This window comes from Pinus tabuliformis, chromosome X (assembly GCF_031772625.1).
Source record: "Pinus tabuliformis cultivar Carrire ecotype Pingquan chromosome X, CPIR1, whole genome shotgun sequence".
Classification (NCBI taxonomy): domain Eukaryota; kingdom Viridiplantae; phylum Streptophyta; class Pinopsida; order Pinales; family Pinaceae; genus Pinus; species Pinus tabuliformis.
In genome coordinates this window covers 1239991716-1240012551 of record NC_142308.1, presented here as the reverse complement: position 1 = coordinate 1240012551, position 20836 = coordinate 1239991716, and the positions used below count along the sequence as shown (strand labels likewise).

At 40.3% G+C, this 20836-nt stretch overlaps 1 protein-coding gene across 1 annotated transcript in view; it reads left to right on the top strand.

Annotated features, from left to right (window-relative positions):
* Positions 1 to 20836, top strand: part of LOC149144448 (FAD/NAD(P)-binding oxidoreductase) — a 387681-nt gene that overhangs the window by 186770 nt on the left and 180075 nt on the right. The window contains exons 4-5 of the mRNA XM_089448548.1: positions 19899 to 19958; positions 20181 to 20231. Coding sequence (XP_089304674.1) covers positions 19899 to 19958; positions 20181 to 20231 — 111 coding nt within the window. The remainder of the gene's footprint in view (positions 1 to 19898; positions 19959 to 20180; positions 20232 to 20836) is intronic.

Here is a 20836-nt window from a genome sequence, read left to right as displayed (position 1 = left end):
TTCTTTTTTTTTTAAAGATTTATATATTTTATATTTATATTTTTCATATTATAAAAATCTATAAAAGAAACGATTTAAAATGAAATTTAAAATCTAAAATTTATAAAGCTTAACTATATTTAGACCCTAAATAAATAAAAAAGAAAATTTTAGAACTACAATCTAAAAATATGAATCAAAAGCTACGACAGTTCAAGTCTAAACTAAAAAAAACGAAACTTAAAAATATAGAAATCCTAACCTACGCAGATATGCATATATCATAGAACTGAAATGGAAACACAATGCTATAACTAACAAAAAATCGTAACCCTGCTCTAATACGCGCAGACGTCCATTTGCTGAGGCCAATCGACAGGGGAACTGATCGAAATGGAACAAAGTGTATCTGCGCATATAGATTTCGACGATAAGCCAAGAAACTCCACGGATTTACCCAAAATCGTGACGTTAAAATCAAAATAGACCTACTATGAATGCTGATACGTGAGTTAATGAAACAATGAAATCCCTGATAAAAAAAACTCGACTGAATGCGCTGAGAAAAACGATAGCAGTCGACGTGAATGGATTACCTGGGCTGTCTTCGACGGCGGAATGATTTACCTTGTGGCGGCTTTGAATCGATTTTTTGAATCTTACCTGATACCGCATGCGAAGATTCGCTGACGCCCACGTTGAAGACGTTGCTCATTACTGTAAGAGCAGTGTAACTGACCTGGTCATTTTCCACGCGTGTCCGCGGAACCTTACGCCAAAACTCGTGAGATATCTGGCCTGTATGGATGTAATTGTTGCCGCTTTGTAGAGTACTTGGTAAGAACAATCCGGTGATCTGGAGGAAATGACGCAGGATTCTAACACTGGATAGGACGTGAGCAGATGATGATATCCGTAGGTAATGAAGGATTCCAGATACAAATGCAGGCTGTCCTGTACAGGAATGCAGATCTGAAAACTTTCTGATGGTGGCAGCAAAGCACGAGCGTGGGAGAACTGTATTTGCTGGCGAAATAGGGTGAGGGGCTTTTGAAAACTTAAAAATCCTGCAACCTGAAATAAAGCAGATCACCCAAAAATGATATATACATAAAACCAAAACTGAAAACCCTACAACAGCTGATTAATTTACAGATTTTGACCCCTTAATAGCCAGATTCGGCAATAAGAATAGAAATATTTTAAAGAATAAAAATTTTAGGTTTTCACTGTGAAGAACTTCAGAAAATCTCTCATGCAAATTAGAAAAATAAACTGAATGATAGACCCAGGATCAAATCCAACTGGGCTCAGCAAAAAATGCTTGCGGGAGTTGGCTGGTTCAGCCGAGAACTTCCCCTAACGCCCGACAATCTTCTTCAGTAAGAGTTTTCCTGCACAGCTCACTTTAACCATCAGTAAAGAGGGCAAAAATGCTGCTAGATCTCAAAAAGTAATGGAGATACCTGCCATTACTTCAGAAACCCTAACAACACCAAACCCTAGCAAGTGAACAAGATACCTGTGCTCACAATACTCTACAATAAGCTATTATTAATGGCTGAAAATAAAATATGCAGAAAATAAATTAGCTCACAGCACTTCCAGAGAGTAACACCAGCAAGATTTGGACCCCAAAGTCTTCTTTTATTAACCAGAAACAGATTTACAAGAGAGCTTCTTCAGTACCAGACTCACAAATCTCATTATTTGAAATGACCCCTAGCACCTTATTTAAAGGAAATGATCCCAACGGCTAGTTCGAGTGATCCATGTCGAAATGATCTCGACCGTCGATGAGGATCAAGACATCTCTTAATCTCATCCGTCGAAATTGTTAACTTATTATTAAAAATAATATTTTGCATGCATTCACTCAAAATATTATTATTTTATTATTTAGGGTTTTTGCTTTATTTTATAATTTTATAATTTTTATATACTTTGTCATATACATTGGATTGGGAAATCTCACTATTTTAGGGCTAATTGCTTCATGCATTTACTGCTTAAATTGTGGAATTTTGTCTCTATATAGCATCTCTCAATGTATGGGCCTTGTAATTTTGAATGAAATTTCCTAGGGATAATTTTATCAATGAATTCATCTTGATAAGCCATCACCTTTTGCAAGTCGAAGTATAAAAGATGTAAGGTTGCTTCCCTTTGCCCTAGAAGGCTAGCGAAGTAGTATTAAGGCCTCCTTGACTAAGAAACAAGGTTCACATTCATATTTATCCTAGATTCCATTCTCGCAAGACTAAGGCACTGATCTACCAAGAGGTGGTCACTCAAAATTTAACTTCTTATCACCTTTTCCTAGGTCTACCCAAGTTGGGTCATCTAGGGCATCATTTTACCGACAAAGTATCCCTCCAAAAAGTTCGATGTCCTAGCCTCTCTTGTGCTAGTGTCTCCTCAAGGGCTCCTCCAATTTTGAAGCCATTCCGACGGTGGAGTTGTGATAAAAGCCATGCCCTAGCTCTGAGATCAAACTTTGCCTTAGTATCCCCAAGGCTAGTGCCTCATAGGATCAATTCAACACCTTTAAGTGAAAATGTTTACTTTGATCCTTTCCCCCTCCTTGTTTAGGTTAAGAACATCATTGGTTGCTAAATCTTGGTCTCTTGACCTAGGCTGGGTCCACCTGGTCTTGTGTGGTCCCACTTCTTTGGAAAGACAATTCTTCAAGAACCATCTGGGATAGCAATTTCAAGAAGGATCTTAGGGATTGGTAAACTTTTTCGCAAGTCATATTACATAAACTTAACACTCAAATCCCCACATCTTTCTCCTAGAAGATATTGTACCTTGCTTTGAAATCAAGCAAGCCCCATTCTTCACCTTCTTTTGGAAAGGGATTATTTAGGTCATTTTATATCGATTTGTTGATTTATCCTTTATTTGTGGCTCTATATATAACAAGTCTCCTCCCATTGGTGAAATTCTGTAAATAGTAGGGAGCCTTAATTGAGGTGACAGTGGGCCAAGTCTCCTTTTGTTGCCCTTGGTCTAACATTTGACCCTTTAGGTCCCCTGCTAGTTTGGGCAGTAACATAGTGGACAAATATAGATTGCTTGAGGGCAAGCAATTTGTGATGTCCCCATTTATCTTGGGGCGGGAGGATTTGTGATGTCCCCATTTTATTTTCCTCTATAGTATAGCCAGGGTGGATTTCTAGGGCACGAGATGGCCAGGTCGTGAGGGCAAGTTTATGTCATTAGGGGCTTGGGGGAGTTTTGAGGAGTTTTTATGGGATCCGATGGCATTTGCTTGACATATTCCATCATTTGCACAACTTGCCTTTCGTTCCAATGCATTTCGACAACTTTCATAAAATAAGGTTATTATTGGGCATAACTTAATTAATTACGCTAAAGGTGGCATTCTGGGAGGAATATTTGACAGAACACCTTAGTGTAATAGCTCGTTGGAACCGGACCGAGAAGATCTACAAGATGGGAGGATGAGAAGTGATATCTAGTAGCTAGAGAGAGTATCTGGCCTATTTACCATATACCCAAATTAAAAGGGTATTTTAATTAAAATAACTGAGTGATTAAAATAATAATAAAATGAAGACTTGTAGAGGGGTCGATTAGATCTATAAAAGAGGAGGAGGAGACCATTTGAGGACATCTTGGATTTGAGCATTTGTCTTTGGTGTGGACTGGAGAATTCAGTTCTCAGCCCCAGGACAGACACCCTCGGGTGATTTAGTGAGAGTGAGCGAATATCCAACTCTACCCTTGGTGAATTCATCCAAAATTCACAGCAGAGCCTATCAGTTTGCATTTCAATTAAGTTTGGAGGGCCAGTGCAGCGTTGGAGCAGTTTCTTGAGGTCAGTTTCTCATCTCAGCTATTTGGGTTGTATCAACATGTAAACCCCAGTTTATCTAATATAATAAATCTTAGGATTTTCTTTTCATCGTGTTATTGGATTGCAGTGCTCTATGTATTATGTTTTACATGGCAATATCTGTTAAATGAATGAACTTTTTATGTATGCATTTTGTTGAGTTAAATTAGCCGAAATTTTCAGTGTGGGACATTACAATGGTATCAAAGCTAGTTTCTCCTGCTAGCCTGAATGGTTTATTTGAGTTTTGTTATAGTGACCAAAAGCCCGAGCGCACATTTCCTTACATTCGCTGGGAGATCGAAGATACTTTGTAAGGACATATTTTAAGAAATCTTCATACAACGAAGACCGTTTCAGAAGGAACTATGTCCCAAAATCTTTTTATGGTAAAATCACTAGGTAAAATTCAATGGAGGTTTACGGTGAAGGTGCCAGAATTATTGAATTTGTTGAAGTTTCTAAGTCTAACAATTAGAAACCCTCCATGTACTTTTTGATTTATTCCTTCCTACTTGTTCTGATTAATTAACAAGTTATTTACCATGTAAATACTGAAAATAAACACAAGTACATGCTCAACACATTACAAATCATCAACTAAAGGAAACAGAAACAAGCGCACAAATGACATCGTTATTTTTGGACTAACGTCCCCGGAAAAACCCAATGCGGGAAAATCGGTGCAGCTATTTGAGGGTTTGATTTATTAAGCAGTTTCAAAATATAATCTAGGTGCCAAATCCAGCTCACCCAACAGAGAAAAATCTTGGCAGTAGTACCTCTCCTTCGGAGATAGATGCGCCAGCTGAAACCCCGGATAAACACTCCGACAGCTCCTCAGCTCCAATTTGCCCCACGAAAAACCCCAGCATCAGCCTCTAGGGACTGTTACAGCATCTTCTGCCCTCTGCGTCAACTTTCCCGGCAGTTCCGATTGTTCTCGACAGTTCTAGCTTCTGTCCTCTGTGTCAGCTTTCCTGGCAGTTCCGGCGGTTCTGGCTATTTCTGGCAGTTTCGGCGTCTGCCCTCTATGTCAGCTTTCCCGGCAGTTCCAGGAGTTCCTAGTAGTTTCGTCTGTTCCCGTAGTTTCGGCTTCTGCCCTCTCTGCTTTTATATTTATTGCCCCTTAGCTGCAACTCTGATCACTCTCTCAACTTTCTCAGCAAACCCAACCCCAAAAAGTTGAAATCTTGATTTCTTGGTGTATTCTCCAAGTGACCCTCAAGTCTCCTCTTATACTTTTCTCGTTGACAAATCAACAACCGAGATTAAGTCCCTAATCAACGGCTAAGATTATATCTAGCTTGATCCATGACTTTTGGACCATTCTAACACATTTTTATATTAATTCACATTAATATTTTATTTTCCCTGAGTTCAGACTTAGGGACTCCATTAAAATATTAATTATTTTAATATCTCCCAAACTGTTTAGAATCTGCCCAAACGCTTTCTGGGTATTGGAGATCTCATGTGTCTTAGCCTCTCCACCAATTTTCATGGCTAGAGCACATCCGATGCTACCCCAAATCAACAGAATTCTCGAGAGCTAGATTGATCAATTGTTACATTGTTGATTAGAGGTTGAAAATTTATTTAAAATCCAAGCTTAGTAAAGGGTTGCTTTGAAAATCGAGTCCAAGGAGGAAATTAATTATTCAAGGCTGAATTCAGAATATTGCTTAGAATATTACTACCATGAGACTGTAAGATTTTGCCATTGTCACTGTAAAGAAAGCTGTTATTATTTGATGTCGTGGTTGTGCATCAGCATATCTGGAGTTCTGGGAGCGCAATATCAAGGGGGGCAGGGGAGCGGGATCTTGCTTGCATCAGACCTGTCCTAGCGCATGTGAAGCCATTGTTTGGAACGGAGGTTCACACCGAATTTGAGAAATTCTTCTTCTCATTCTGTATTGCACAATGAGCTTGGATGCAATTGTATACATTCGAAGCACTGAGGTGAATATCCTTTACTGATCCATGCTGAAATCAATTGGAATAGAGTGCATCGTGGCACTAATATAATCTGTGTGTTGTTAAAGTTATGGTGCACCTACAATCACATCTTTAGCATGCAACCAAAATACTTGTCAAGATTGATAACTACTCGATCGGGGTGAGCTAGGATCGATGTAGGAGTGCTGAAGATGTGTATTGTGACATAAATTACAGTGAGTATGTGAGGCTGCGAACATATTTGACAAGCCGCGTTGTTAATTCTCGTGGATCATACGATCAAAAGTTGGATCAATTTGATGCATTGTGGAGGATCAGTCGGGCAACAATTCATTAAAGGGAGATCTGCTACATATAATAGATGAGAAACGCCCGTGGCGGCTATACGATGTGCAAATGACAGCTACGGTATGTGCATTAGAGCATGATCAGAGATTCGAACAAGTTATGGGATGATTTCATCTAAGAGGTGTTAATTTTTCATAGGGCTACATTGTTCTGTGCTTTGATAATTGCATTTCTTCATTAATACGTTAAGTTCACCCCATATCATCATTACATTATTCAGATATACACCATTATTCAACAACATATCCAATTATATAGAAAGAACAACATCATCATCATCAATGTAGCGGAACATAAAAGAACAATAGAAGAAAAGCATGCACACACATAGAGACACCAGGATTGGTTTGAGACCAGGGAAAAACCCACTATCGGGAAAACCCTTGCAAATCTTCTTCTTCTTAGATTGTCATCAATTGATTAAGCAAAAGAGAGTACAATGATCCATAACTTTTTCTATGCAACAAAGAAACTGTGATATCCCACGAAACAGATCTAATCATGCTTATAATCAAAACCCTCATTCTGATTGCTGTAATGTGTTGTCACTTACTGTAGTCAATCGCTGGATACTGTTGTCGCTGTCTTGAACACTTCTGAACACTATTGTCATTGAGCGAAATCTTTGGAATACTGAAATTTCATCTTTGAGTCCCGGACGCAGGGAGGAGCCATGCGAGCGTCTATAACAACCTTGGACACTCTGTGCAGAACTGGAAGACTGCGTCTGTAACGGATTTGGACGCTCCCAGGTGAACTAGATGAGGGCGTCCGGGGTCAAACATACCTAGATCTGCCTCAAACCTTGGACGCCCTCATAAGGCTTTCGTGCGAGCGTCTATGTCAGCCCAGACGTTTTTAGAACCTAGACGCTTTTATAACCATACTGGGCGTGCGTCTGGGGACCAAACTGAGCAGCAAAAACCCTAGCCTCCCGGATGCTCCCATAACACTCTGTACCAGTGTCCAAGCTCCTTGGACATTGTCAGGACCACTGTGTGCCAACGTCCAGGGACTAAAATTCCCAGTTCTGTGCCAACATCCAGGAATTAGAAAACCCTAGATCAGTGCAAGCTTCAACCCTGTAGTATCACACCCTTTGCACAAGCTTTCCTCCGTCAGACTTATGCGAACCAAGACAATAAGAGAAGAGAAGATGGCTTGATCAATGTGATATAATGAGCTTGAGGACTCTTATATTTATAGGCTTTCATGAGGCTCCACTTGGGGTTGAGGCCGACTTGTCCAATTTAACATGTGCTTAGGGCCGATTTAACCCAATATACATGAGTGAATAAATAAATTCAAAAACCAAGTTTCGCTTGTCCAAATAAGGTGTTCTTTAGGTCGGTTTTGGTCCTCTTAAAAAGAGGAATCTAATGCAATCATTATCTCGGTCATCTGAGTTGTCCAAGATAGAATTTGACCGCAGTTGCAAAAATTAACAGGAGGAACTTCAGGACGAGGATCATCTGAAGAAGAATTTTGATGTAGAAAATATGGCTCTTGCTAGTAAGCTGAAGAAGGGCAAAGGGAAGTTCGACAATGGCAAGAAGGATTTGAGTAAAGTGAAATGATTTACATGTGGTGAGTTTGGTCATTACACAAGTAAGTTTTGCGCAGGAAGAAAAGAGGGAATGAGAAGAAGGAGAATGTTGTGGCCACTCCAGCGACTATCGAACAAGATGATTTCCTGAAGAGGTTCGATGAGGAGTTTTCTCTGATCTCTCATTTCTTAGGGAGCACCATTCGTGAGGGTGCATGGTTCATAGATAGCAGAGCGTCAAATCATTTGACAGGACTGTGAGAAATATTTGAGAGTAACTGAATGGGAGTCTAATCTACATGTGAAGATTGATGATAAGATTCAGAAGACAACCAAAGGAGCAAGTATTGTACCATTCAGGATGGAGTCAGGAAGGTTGTTGCAAGTCTAGGATGTACTTTGGGTATTAGAGCTTAGATGCAGCATGTTGTCTATCTCAGAGATTGAGGCTAAGGGGTTTGAAGTAATGTTTTGGAATGGAAAGGTGATGCTCAAGCCCAATGGCTCTTACTCCAGTTTAGGTGTCGTTCTTGGAGTCAGAGAGAGTGGTTTGAACTTTGTATAGGCTAAAGGGAAGGCCTATTTAGCAAGAGAAGAAGAAGGTTCCTGAGATTCAGGGGGAGTCAAGTTCGAGAGGGAGTTCATATATATAGAGAGATAATCCGCAACGCAAGAAGAGCACATTGGCAGAGGGAAGAAAGGAGACTTCCGTAGTTGACAAGGAGGAGCCATGGAATGGCTTAAAGGCCTATTAGGAGAAGAAGAGGCAGGAGGCTTCTAGTAGCAGGGACACTTCCAAGAAGAGTACTGTTCATATTGCAGGTTTTGCTTTAGTGATGGATGATGAAGCGCATGGTGCACGGTGGAGAGCAACTGTGGAGGAGGATGGTGTTTTAGTGTGGGAAGAAGAGCTACTTTCGAGGAATGGAAGTACCTCCCTCGCTAAGAGGGAGTGGTGAAAACTGGGTAGCTTGGGAGGTACTACTACAAGCCTTGGGTGCTAGGCTCATGAGGAGAAAACCCACAAAATGGAGTGTTTTTGGAAAAGGTACCCAAGTTTGAGGTTTCCGACCCAAAGCAGTGGGCTTGTAACCCAAGGAAACGAATATTATATTTTAATTTGTAGTTGAGTGGTAAAGTAGGACCTCTTGAAGGAAAAAGAGCCCTCCTAAGACACTCACAGAAGAGATATAAATAGAGAGCCACAGGAGAGGCTAGACATAAGTGTGATGGACTACACTTGTGCAAGGAAGCAAGTCAAAGGGAGCCACAACTGTCCAAGAGGAGGCTGACTTAGGAGTTTTCTTTGATCTCTCATTTCTTAAGGAGCACCATTGGTGAGGGTGCATGGTTCATAGATAGTAGAGAGTTGGAGCATATGACAAGATTGCGAGAGGTATTTGAGAGTCTAACTGAATGGGAATCTGATCTACATGTGAAGATTTGTGATAAGAGTCAGAAGACAGTCAAAGGAGCAGGGATTGTACCATTCAGGATGGAGTCAGGAGGATTGCGGCAAGTCCAGGATGTACTTGGGTACCAAAGCTCAAGTGCAACATGTTGTTTGTCTCAGTGATCGAGGCTAAGGGGTTTGAAGTCATGTTCTGGGATGGAAAGGTGATACTCAAGCCTAGTGGCTCTAACTCCAGTTCAGGAGCGGAGTTAGAGAGAGTGATTTGTACAGGTTGAAGGGAAAGCCTATTGAACAAGGGAAGAAGAAGGTTCTTGAGATTTAGGGGGAGTCAAGTTTGAGAGGGATTTAGTAGATTTAGAGAGAGAATCCACTACCGAAGAAGAGTGCATTTTCAAAGGGAAGAAAGGAGACATCCATAACTGACAAGGAGGAGCGATGGAATGGCCTAAAGATCTATCAAGAGAGGAAGAGGCAGGAGGCCTCTAGTAGCATGGACACTTCAAGCAAAGTACTGTTCATATTGTGGGTTTTGCTTCAGTGATGGATGACGAAGTGAATGATGCATTGTGGAGAGCAATCGTGTTGGAGGATGGTGTTCCAGTATCGAAAGAAGAGTTACTTCTGAGGAATGGAAGTACCTCCCTTGCTAAGAGGGAGTGCTGAAAATTGGGTAGCTTGGGAGGTACTCCTACAAGCCTTGAGTGCTAGGCTTATTAGGAGAAAAGCCTCAAAATGAAGTGTTTGTGGGAAAATTACCCAAGTTTGGGGTTTTTGACCCAAAGCAGTGGGCTTGGAACCCAAGGAAACTAACATTACATTCTAATTTGTAATTGAGTGGTAAAGTAGGGCCTCTTGAAGGAGAAAAAGGGTCCCCAAGACACTCACACAAGAGATATAAATAGAGAGCCCAAGGAGAGGCTAGACATAAGTGTGATGGACTACACTTGTGCAAGGAAGCAAGCCAAAGGGAGCTGCAACTATCTAGAAGGAGGTCTAGTAGTTTCTATCAAGAAGCTTGTTAAAGGATGAGTTTTGTTCAAGGAGGACTGAGGGTTATGCGATTCAAATAGAGGTTGGTTTTCATTTGAGGTGATTGTTGGAAGATGTTCGTGCCCTAGAAGAGGGTTGGACTATGTCTTGACTAGGCTACAGGAAGAACAAACCAGCCGCAGACCTAAATTAGGGCATTCGTGAGGTTGAATAGAGTTAAATTACGACATTCGAAAGGCTGGACAGAGCTGAAGAAGGGCATTCGAGAGGTTTATATAGGGTTTGTTCAAACAAGTTGAGGGCTAACAACCAAAAAGAGTTTGGCCACAAACAAAAGGAAAGTTGTTGGGCTGTGTATAAGGTCTAAATAGGTAGATGAATGAGGAGAAGGCTAGCCACAAGGTATGCTAAGGTGACCAAGGGTTGGATAGAAGTGGAGAATCAGCTAAAGGGAGTAGTTTGCTGGTGAAGAAGGTAGCCTTAGGCTTAAAGGAGCTTGCCAAAGCTACAAGACAGTTGGAAAGAGGTCTAAAGGAGTTGATTTATGTGGGCAGAGAGGATTGAAAGGGTTGATTGCTAAGGCCTACAAACAACAAGTATGTTGAGTTGTTTTGTCTTTGTTTTATGGGCAGATGAGGGCTAGATGGATTAGGCATTAGCCCTAGTTGTAATAGTCAAAGGACATACTTGTATTTTATTGTATTATAGCATTGTATCAAGATTTGTAAAGGGCTATGATCCCTGGTATGGGAACTCTATGATTTTCTTATTGATGGAATGATAAGGAATGTGATTGGACCATTAATTCATGTACTGTTGTTGATTTCACTACTGTTATATTTTGCTGTGCAAAGTGATTTACTGTTGAGCATCTCTTGTGTGTTTGTGTTCCTAGCTAGGGCATAGACTGGACTTAGGGTGCATGCAAATTTCAACAAAGGAGTGGGTATAGCCTTGTGTGTTTGTGGAGGTGATAATTGAGACATATATTAATTGAGCAAGAGGGTGCACGTGGTCTCATAGATATGATGTCATTCACTTTCATGGTTAGGAAATTTGCACGATGTTTAGCACTTCCAGTCACTAGTGTAGTTTAAGAAAGTGAGATAGTGACCCTGGTGGTGTAGGGTCTGTAAAGGTGGAAAAGTACCACTGGGTACTGTTTCAACATTGGATCAAGAATGACCTCTTGGTGGAAAACAGAAATCCGTGACTCTGAGTTCAGCTGAAGCAAAATATATGGCAGCTAGCACAACTTTGTGTGAAGCCATATGGCTTAGGAAATTGCTTGTGAATCTATTTAGGAGGAAGATGGAAGTGACCAATATTTTGTGTGATAATCAAAGTTGCATCAAGCTCTCTGAGAATCCAGTATTTCATGATCGATCGAAGCACATTGATATCAGGTGTCACTTCGTTAGAGACTGTGTCCAACGAGGGGCAGTACAGTTGAGGTACACTCCTACTGGAGAACAGGTGGCAGACATTCTCACCAAGGCTCTGGGAAGAACAAAGTTTGTTTATTTCAGGGAGAAGATGGGGATGGTGAAGAATCTGTTCCAGTAGTAGAAGTGGATAGTATAGATGCAATGTAGCAGTTAGCAGTGGCAGTGCTATGGGCAGCATGATGCAGGATATTCAGAGGGAGTTGCAGTACAGATGTCGCAGTGACAGTTGCAGTGTCATGGGCAACAACACAGTAGATGAGGGGCAGTAGACCAAGCATCAAACAACACAGAGGACCAATGTCGTGGATCAGTGTGGTGCTTCTATTGGGAAGTACTACTAGAGCACATTCCTCACTAAGAGGGAGTGTTGATTTTGGGTAGCATCGGATGTGCTCTAGCTCCAAAATTTTGTGGAGGGGCTAGAACATATGAGATCTCCAAGACTCAGAAATCATTTGGAGAAATTCCACTCGGATGAGGGGTTATTAAAATAATTAATATTTTTAATGGGTTCCTAAGTCTAAACTTAGGAAAAGAAAAATATTAGTGGGTATTAATAAAGATATGGGTGAGAAGCTTCTAAGAGACGATGATCAAGTTTGTTTTAATCTTAGCTTTTGATTAGAGACTTAATCTCGGTTGTTGATTCATCAACAGGAAAAGTATAAGAGAAGACTTGAGAGTCGTTTGGAGATACACCAGCAGATACTCAGTATCCCAAGGAAAATCGATTCTCAAAGAGAAGGAGATCGATTTCAGAAGGAGAGTTGTAGGGTGGAGGAAGAGGAGGGCATCAACAACAGTCGACTGAGGAGGAGGTGACGTAAGGGTATTTAGAAACAATGAGAGGGAAGACGCAGTCCATGAGATGCAGTCCTCACGCAGGCTGACGTAGAATCATTCAGAGCGATGCATAAGTGACGTAGAAGTGGGAGAAGGGTCTCCAGGGTGTCAGAAAGTTTCCAGGAAAGGGATGAACCTTGCCTCAGGTGTTTTCTCTTAGTAGTGTCTCAGTTTCTCTGTAAAATCATTCCTTGTAAAGTGATTGTTGCTGAAGATTAATAAAACCCTCATCTGCTGCACCGATTTTCCCACATTGGTTTTTTCCGGGGACAATTGTCTAAAAAAAACTGTGTTGATGTGATTGGTTCTTGTGCTTGTTATTTTCTCTATGTAATTATGTGATAACTACAGTAGAATTTTTTTTAATGTTTGTTGAAGGGATTTCGTAAATAACTTATTGTGAGAAATAAGTAGGTGAAATAAATCAGTGATTGCAGTAGAATTTCGGGTTAGAAATTTTCACAGTTGGTTCCCGTCAATATTCATGGGAAAGTTGGGGATGACTATTACTAGATTGCCAACCTCAACGAGGAACTTTGGCCTCAAATGGTCAAAATAAGTTACATCACTCCTTTCCTTGATACTTGACTTTGTACTATGTGCACGTTAGGGTAGGATGCATTGCATGATGATTTTTAACGCATATGATGTTTCTCATGATAGATTAGATTTAGGTTAAAAAAATGTTGCATATTTTATTTCTTGTTGGTTTATGGGCTAACATTAAGCATGGGTGATCATAAGACACCGTGAAAAACATGTTGCCCCGTGGCTTTGATCTTTGACATGTGCAGATAATAGGTCTATGGTGACCAAGAGATTGTTGGAGTTCTCGTGACCTCCTGTTCGAGCAACCTCATCCACTTCTTCGAGAGATCACGTCCCAGTTGGAGCCAGATGTTACCCACCACTTCGTGGGTGATATCCCCAGGAGAAATTTTTCTCCATGATGAGCCTCAGCCAGCAGCCAACAACCCCTTGCAGCCTCCTACTAGCTCGTTGTGCCATTTATCTGCCACCTGAGCCAGCCATGTGGTCCCTCACCCACCTGTATTGATCGTATGTTTGAAGGTGGGCCTCTCGAATTTAAAGGTATGTCTTGTCATTTGGTAATTGAGTATTGGGTTTACTTATCATGGATACTTCTAGGTATGGATTGATGGAGGGATTTGGCGGAAAGGGTGGGCTTAGTTTGTGCTGTTGTCCCCTTGATCTCTTTTGGTTGTCACCCTTGGATCTTAGTCCTGTGGGATCTCATTTATTGACCATTTGATTCTAGGGTGGTACTACTTGGGAAACCCTAACTTTGGGTGCATGGTCCCGCTCCGTTATCCGCATATATTACTTCCTTTCCATTCACTATACCCCATTCATCATTTCTCTCACCTGGGTCCACATTTCCATTCCGGGTCCACATAGGGGCAGCCTCCCTATCCCCTTTCCCCCACCTTGGTTCAGGCCTAGAATGATGCCCTAGAGGTTGAAGCAGTTAAAAGAAAAGAAAAAAGCATAATTGGTCACATTTAAGAGGAAATTGTACCACAAAATGCAAAAGATGGGTGGGACAAAATAATTAGCACTTGGGCAAAAACCAATACATGAGCTCTACCCCAATCCATGGTCATCACCCTGGTTCCATAGGCCCTAGATGAGCCTCCTATATTAATTAGGACCCCATGATTTTCTGAACCCCTGGAGGGAAATCAACCACCCAACCTCAAAGGGGGTAATCATTGCTATATCTTACACATCATGCTCGTCCTTTGAGCCTCGAGCAGTTAATTAAAGAAAATTCATAAAAGGCGAAAGACATAAAAAGAAGGGTGGAAAAATCAAGATTGGAGCACCTCATGTACCACGATTGCTCCCTCCTACACATTACATACTCAAGTGTGGGTTTCCCCTTACCTAGCTACCCCTATGTCGCAATACGTGGCCCAGGATTGCCCTCTCATTCCCTACTCTGTTCCACTTATTTATCACTTGGTACCCCCATTAGAGGGATGTGCCTTGGACATACTATCCCGTTTAAGGGCTAAAACCACCTAATAAGGTACTTGTTTAACCCCCTTTGGAGCTTGGGGACACTAGCACATGCCAAAGCCCACCACGAAAGGGCATGCCATTATGAAGTGCCCACTTTGCTATCCATGATTTATAAACTCTTTTACCTGATTATTTTAATGACTGGTTGTACTGGAAGCCTAGGGGATGCATTGGATCTTATGCAGGATTACAGGTGGTTAACATTTGGGTTTGGTGTCCCTATACGAGATCCTAACCCCTAGAGGTCTACATTGGCACATATAGGGTGTGCATAGAGAGCCATTGGGCTCCACAACAACATAAAACACTCCATGGATCTTCATCGATGCTCAAGGACTACCAGCGATCCACTTTTGGGATGATGGTGATATGCTTGGTACATTATGCCCAACAACCCCCCACATGAGCCCCACACTTTTGGCAGGTGTCCCAGGACTTGTACGATGTCATGGTAGCATTCATTCCACCACTCGGACCCTTGCAGAAGATCTACAGGAATCTCTGATTCATAGGGAGACCCACGGTGTCATTTATGTGTCTTCAGACCCACTGGGAGCACCATAGGTCTACTACTTGGAGAACAAGGGTTCACCCTCTTGTCCATCATATTCCGAGGATTTTATTCCTCTATATGGCACTTCAGGATATTATTGGGCCTTTGGAGGGCCCTGCGACATGTACATATTATTATTTGGCCCCTTGTGAAGCTTATTTTTACACTTGTGAGCTAGTTTGGTGGGCTTGTCACCAATAGGGGTTTTATTTGTACATTATTTTATCATTAGGGGCTAATGTAGGCCCATAGGCTAATTCGAACTCCTTAGGAGGCTATATATTGATGTTGGATACATTCATTTGGATCATCTCTTGACTTGGGATCTCTCTAATCATAAAGAACTTTGCATTTTTTCCTTGGAGGATTTTTTTTGGAGATGGATGAATTTTGACGTATGGATTTGGGTTATTTTTCTTGTCTTGGAGCTTTGTCTTGCAAATGAAATTCTAGTTGGATATATTCTATAACGTTGTAAGTAAACTTTGATGTTCTTATTCTTGTTGCTGCATACTGCTAAAATTAGGGCTAGTTGTTGCATAATTGAAATGTGGAATTAAGCATGTTTTAGCTAGTTTAATGTATGGGCCAATGTTATATGAATGAAATGTCATAGAGATTATCTGTCTCGATAAGCTTGGATCATTTGCTTTAAAGTATAAATACTTGAAGGTCACTTTTCTTCTCTTTCTCTCAACATTGGATGAAGCTGACTTTCCGGGCCTCCTTGATCAAGAAACCAAGTTCTTACTCATCATCATCCTTGACTCCATGTCCCCAAGTGAATTAGGCACTGATCCCTAAAAATGGTGGTCATCTTCTTCACCTTTTTCACATTTTACCACTTTTTCCCATGTCTAGCCCTCAAGGGTCACTAAGGGCATCAATTTCCCGGGGTTGACCCAAGGAAAAATTTCGATCTCCTATAGGCTATTGCGTTGGTGGGTCCCCTCCCTCTCCTCCAAATTTGGGGTGATTCTAACAGTTGAACCTCTGGGAATCCCAAGCCCTAGCTCTAGGATCGAATTTTGCCTAGGCATCCCCAAGGCTAGACCTCAACAGGATCAATTCAACCTTTTGAAGTTATATTCTTGCTTGGTCCTTTCCTGTCACCTTGTCCATGATAGGAGCATCATTGGTTGCTACATTCCATCACCAAACCTAGACTGGGTCCACTTGGCCCTGTGTGGATTGGGTCCACGTGGCCCTGTGTGGTCCCACTTCTCAATAAAGATTACTTGTCAAGGACCATTTGGGAATCCAAGTTTCCCATGGATTATAGGGATTGAGAACCTCGTCTATAAGCATATTCCTTCTCCCTCAACCCCCCAATCCTCACCCCTTACCCCTGGAGGAGCAAGTCCCTTGCTTAAAGAGAAAGCAAGTTCCATTCTTCACTCAATCCTTGGGAAAGAGTTTTGAGGGTCACTTCCCATCTATCCATTGACATATACTTTACAAATGATCCCTACACTACTAGGACTCCTCCCATCGGTGAAAGTCCGTAAAGAGTAGGGAGACTTAGCTGTGGTGATAGTGGGCTAAGCCTCCACCGTTGCCCTTAACCTAGTAGTGGCCCTCTTAGGAACCCCTTTTAGCTCCCTTGCTGGTTTGAGTGGTAACAGACAGAATCAGTCCATAGCTTATCAAACTTAGGCAGATTTTCTAGAGCACAAATTCCCTAAACAAAAGGCTCCCATGAGGATGGAAATCCATTAAGAGTTACTGTAACAAATTCTGAATCATCAATAGTATCTCCAATGGCTCTAAGCTCATCTCTCAATTGAGAGACTCTCATAAGATAAGAGGCAACTGAATATGATTTTGTCATCATGACACTATGAAGACAATTTCTCAAGGTTAATTTCCTGCTGGTGTTGTCACTCTCCAACAATCCTACCAAAGAACCATACATTTCTTTGGCAGACTTAAATGCAACAACATGTGGAATGAAGTGGCCCTTGATGGAATCTATCAAGATTCTCTTAAGTTTGGCTTCATTCTTCTTATACTTGTCTTTCTCCTCAACTACCTCTAGCTTTGGAATAATTTTCTCCACATGATCCTTAAGCTCATTTTTGTTGATTTTCTAGATCAATCAAGATGAGAGCAATTTTTCAAACCGATAACTACTTCTAATGATACAATATTACTTCTTTAGAACATTCCAATCATCAAGCAGTTATACATGAAAAATTTCGACCATTCACTTCTACAATAGTGCAATAGAGATCACAGTAAACAATGAGGCAAGAGACAAGAGACACCAAGATTCAGGCCAGTGGCCAAGGCAAAACCCACGAGGGAGAAATCCAACAATCTTTCCTTATGAGAGAGAGTTCAATTCATCAATTGTACATCAGATAAAAATCACATATCGTATGGACAAAACTTTGTCCTCTTTTTCAGTCATAGAGCCACAAAACTTTGCTTTATAACAGAGATACAAAGCCACAAAGAGGCTCGCATACCACAGAAAAATGTGCCACAGAGAGCCTCGCATACCACAGAAGAATGTTCCATAGAGAAGCTTGCATACCACAAAAGAATGTGCCACAGGGAAGCTCGTATACCACAGAAGAATGTGCCACAGAACTTGCCACAAAACTCACATTTGATGATGCCACAAAACTCGCATCTTTCCCCAAAGGAATGTTTCCTTAGACAGCTTGCGAATGCCTCAGATCAGAGATGCAAAATCTGCCTTGAAGGAGAGTGAATAGGCTCAATATATAGTTGTTCGTCCATACAAATAGACGTGTCTCTTGGGCAGGCCAACTTGATCTAGGAGGGGGTTGACTTGACACTTTTGGGGGCATAAATTCAAATTCAAATTTTCTTTTTATTTCTTGATGAAAATACTGACCATGGCTAATAAATTCCAACAATTTTCTTCCAATATAAGAAGTATTCCGGTCTTCCAAGATTTGAAATTAGTAGCACCATCCAACCTGTGTTTTGCTTTGAGACTTGGGCACCATTTTGATAAGAGATCTAGAATCCAATCAAGCTGCCGATTACTGTCTCTTAGGCTTACTTCAGTGGCTGATTTTTCAACAAAGCTCTGATACCATGTTGAATTTTCTACAAGATGTACAGTAGAATACGATTTTGTGCCAGATAATTACTTCCTAATGCTTTCCAACAAATATTTATGCCACTACTATCATTGAATAATTATAATTCAGAAAATCTTAACAGTAAATGCAATGGAAACAATAAAGATCATAGAAAGATAGCCATGTACAATAGAGACAACAAATTTACTCTGGGAAACCCAACCTTGGGAGAAAACCAAACAACTTTTCTTAGGATAAATTATTCTTCAACAAGGTTTACAAATCAGCAATTTGTCTAGAAATCTGTGCCAATATCCAAGTCAAAATACCAGTCAAACTTGGTCAATACTTCAACAAGTCAACGCTGGTCAAACCAGCTAAAATATCAGAATTTCAACATTGGTTAATGGCCTTGTCAAAACAGGACTGCAGTCAACTTCGTCCCTGGGGTCAAAACGCTGCGATCAACCTGCAGCCTTCCTGCGGTTAAATTTGAGATAAAACAGCTCGGTCAACACAAGTCAAACTCGGTCAAAACAGAGGTCAAATCAGCTCGGTCAAGATGGTCAAACTTGTCTTCCTTCTCCACATGTGCGGCTGTCCAAGAGGGATAAGAATGATGGAGAAAACTTGCTCTTCGTTGGTGTTGAAATGAGGCATCACAATGTCTATTTATACAAATCGAATGGGGGTGTGACAACCCAAGAGACACACCTCTTCATAGGCTGGCCGACTTGAATTCTTCCTAGGCCGACCTGTCCTTTTAATATAAAAATTTGCCTAATTCATCTAGGCCGACTTGGAGACCTTTTAGCAATGCGGGAATACCTCCCGATGCTACAGAAAAATCAACAGCTTGACCAACATGTCATAAAAGAAACACCTTCCTAATTTTTTATAGTCCTGGCCTTTATTTACCATGGTTCATTGTGACCACCATTTCTAAATAATGGTTTAGAATCAAAGCACAATTAATTAATCTCACAACTAATCTAGAACCTTCGTACTTGTGAGGCAATGCTTTTACAACATCCTCATTTCTTGTTATTTTCACATGTAACTATGAACTTTTACATGGAATGGTGATAAAAGTGACGGGATTTCTTGGGCCCTAGTAAAATATAATCTTCATGTATTAGATGACCTGAAGAAAAGGCAATGGCCCTTGAAGCTGCTTTTTTCTTTTTCTTTTTTTTAATGGTAGTTAGGAGAGGGTCAAACATTTGCATGGCTAGTTCTATCCCTTATTAGGTTCTCCGATCATTTCTGAAGATAAGTTAGTTAAGTCCAATGGCTCTATGGCAAATTTTGCTTGTAAGTTAGACGTTGACCTCTCCATAGATTTCTTGTGCTCAAAAACTCTGTATTTGTTTTGATCCTATTAATCGTGGAGTAAAACTAGTAGGGTCATTTAACTTGGAAGAAAAAATGAATTCTATTGGAAACACCTCAAAATATGCATATGGTGTACTGCTATCTTTAGTAATGCCTAGGATGTGCAATTTTGCCTTTGTTGAAGAGGCTGTGAACTGTTTGATTAGATTCCTTTTTTTTATGAATGTAATGAAGAAATATTCCATCCTATAAAGGGTCACTATTTTTGATTTTTTTCATGGAATCTTTTGTAAGCATAAATTCAAAGTCAATGGTAATTGACTTTTTGTCATTGGGACTTATTTACTGCGTCATCAGTATTTCATATCTTTGTTTCCTATCGTTGTCTGTGTGATGCTGGCTTACTCATAAGTATTATGCATAGTTAGCATGCTACTTGTCTCATTATTTTTCTAAATTTTTACCAATCAATATACTAAATTGGTAAAGAACCCATGTTTTCCATAATTGTAGGTTTTCATTTGACCCCGATGCTAAACTAGGGCTTCGTGTTGCTTCATGTATCATTACAAGGTATGTAGAAATTACCCTTTTTTTGGTGGTTCTTTTTTATATTTTCATTTAACTTTTTTGAATATCTTTCTCTTTGGTTCTGAAGTAAAAAATTGTGAAATGGCTAAGGCGAAGAATTCACACATATGTCTAGAGGTTATATGCTTTTTTTTCCATCTATTCTATAAATTTTTCTTTGAAATATGCATCTTAGAAGTATTTTGTTGATGGTGGTTTGCACAGGGCTCCGTCAGGAACTGACAAAGAAGGAAAACCAAAATATGTTATTCGTCCGTAAGTTTATGATTCTATCCTTAAATGATTTATCCAAATCAATAAACATTAAACTGGAGGTAAAGGATTAATGATGAAGATAGGATAAGTGCTGAAGAATAAAGAGAGGTTGTCAAGGCTTCTACAAGCCAAAACTTTCTTCACGTTTACCTTGTTAAGGATTGAGATAGATGTAACATCTTATATGAGGGTGAATTTGGATATGATCCTTAAATCGTGTAGTTTTGTTCCTTTTGGCCATTGTAGTCCCATATTACCTTAACAATTCATAATTTGTTTATAGTGCCATCATAATTATTTGTGTTATAATTTCAGTTTGGCCCAGCCTTTAAATTATTTTTATCTTGCCTCTTTGGACATAATTTTATTCCTTTTTTCGAAGTGTCATGACTTAGACTTGGGAGCAACTTAGCAAAGTTAAAAGAGAAGTAGTCTGACTTGGAGTAGGGAAAACCTTAGAATCAAATATGGCAAGTAATAAACTTAGAAAATAACCAAAATCTAACAAAAAAGAAGCTTTTTATTCTCTGAGAAAATCACTTTATGGGCATCAAAATAAACTTGATGCATTAAAATTATTAGTATTAATGGACAAATGTGCAATT